The sequence below is a fragment of the Charadrius vociferus genome, unplaced genomic scaffold (genome assembly GCF_000708025.1).
Source record: "Charadrius vociferus isolate BGI_N301 unplaced genomic scaffold, ASM70802v2 scaffold698, whole genome shotgun sequence".
Lineage (NCBI taxonomy): Eukaryota > Metazoa > Chordata > Aves > Charadriiformes > Charadriidae > Charadrius > Charadrius vociferus.
This window is the reverse complement of record NW_009649598.1, coordinates 309,997-310,770: the sequence shown is the minus strand read 5'-3', so window position 1 is coordinate 310,770 and position 774 is coordinate 309,997. Positions and strand designations below refer to the sequence as shown.

The window sequence follows — 774 nt, the reverse complement described above, 5'->3', positions numbered from 1 at the left end:
TATCCTGCCACCCCTCCGACACCCCTGGTACAGGCTGGGGTCACCCATACCAACCGTGCTGTGCCCAGGGGCGATTCGGGGTTGATGCCAGTCTCTGGGGCAGGGTGTGATGGAGGAGCCAGAGCAGGGTGGAGACGGGGACGTCTCCAGGCACTTGGGGTGACCCAGGGTGGCTTTTCCCCGTGACCCCGTGGCTCAGGAGAGGGAAGGCTCCCTGGTATCCCCACGGGGTAACTAGCAGGGGGACAGGGAGGAAACCCCGACCCTGGAAACGAAGGAGCTGACAACATGCTTCTGGCTGGGTGGGTGCCTTTATTGTGGAGCTGAATCCCAGTGGGATCCCCCCGGGTGTGCTGGGGAGCGAAGGGTGAGCTGGGGGAGGGGGTGGCAGGGGGGGCTCCGCATTTTGGGGACACCACGGCTGGCTGCTGCAGGCTGGGGACTGGCCTGGGTCAGGCGTTCTCCCAGAAGAAGGTGTTGCAGGCCACGGTGAGGGCGGCCACCAGGACCACGTACTCCTGGAAGTCCACCTCCCCGTCGCCGTTCTCATCCAGGTCCTGCATGATCTTCTCCACTGCACCCGTGTCCTTCTGGGTCTGTGTGTGTTGGGGGGGAGGTGACAGGGTAAGCCCCAGGGTTTGGCAGCCCGCTGGGATGCTGCTGCCCCAGGGCTCGGAGGGAAAGGGGGGACCCCTGGCCCCTGCACTCCTACCTCCAGGAAGCAGCCCAGCTCGCTCTGCAGCAGCTCCTTCAGCTCCTTCTTTCTCACCTTTT

The 774-nt window shown here is 64.7% G+C and overlaps 1 protein-coding gene across 1 annotated transcript in view; it reads right to left on the bottom strand.

The window, feature by feature from the left end:
- Positions 1-452: 452 nt before the first annotated feature.
- Positions 453-774, bottom strand: part of S100A1 (S100 calcium binding protein A1) — a 4,864-nt gene continuing 4,542 nt past the window's right edge. The window contains exons 3-4 of the mRNA XM_009890460.1: positions 713-769; positions 453-596 (exon numbers count right to left, since the gene is read on the bottom strand). Of these exons, the coding sequence (XP_009888762.1) occupies positions 453-596; positions 713-769 (201 nt within the window). The remainder of the gene's footprint in view (positions 597-712; positions 770-774) is intronic.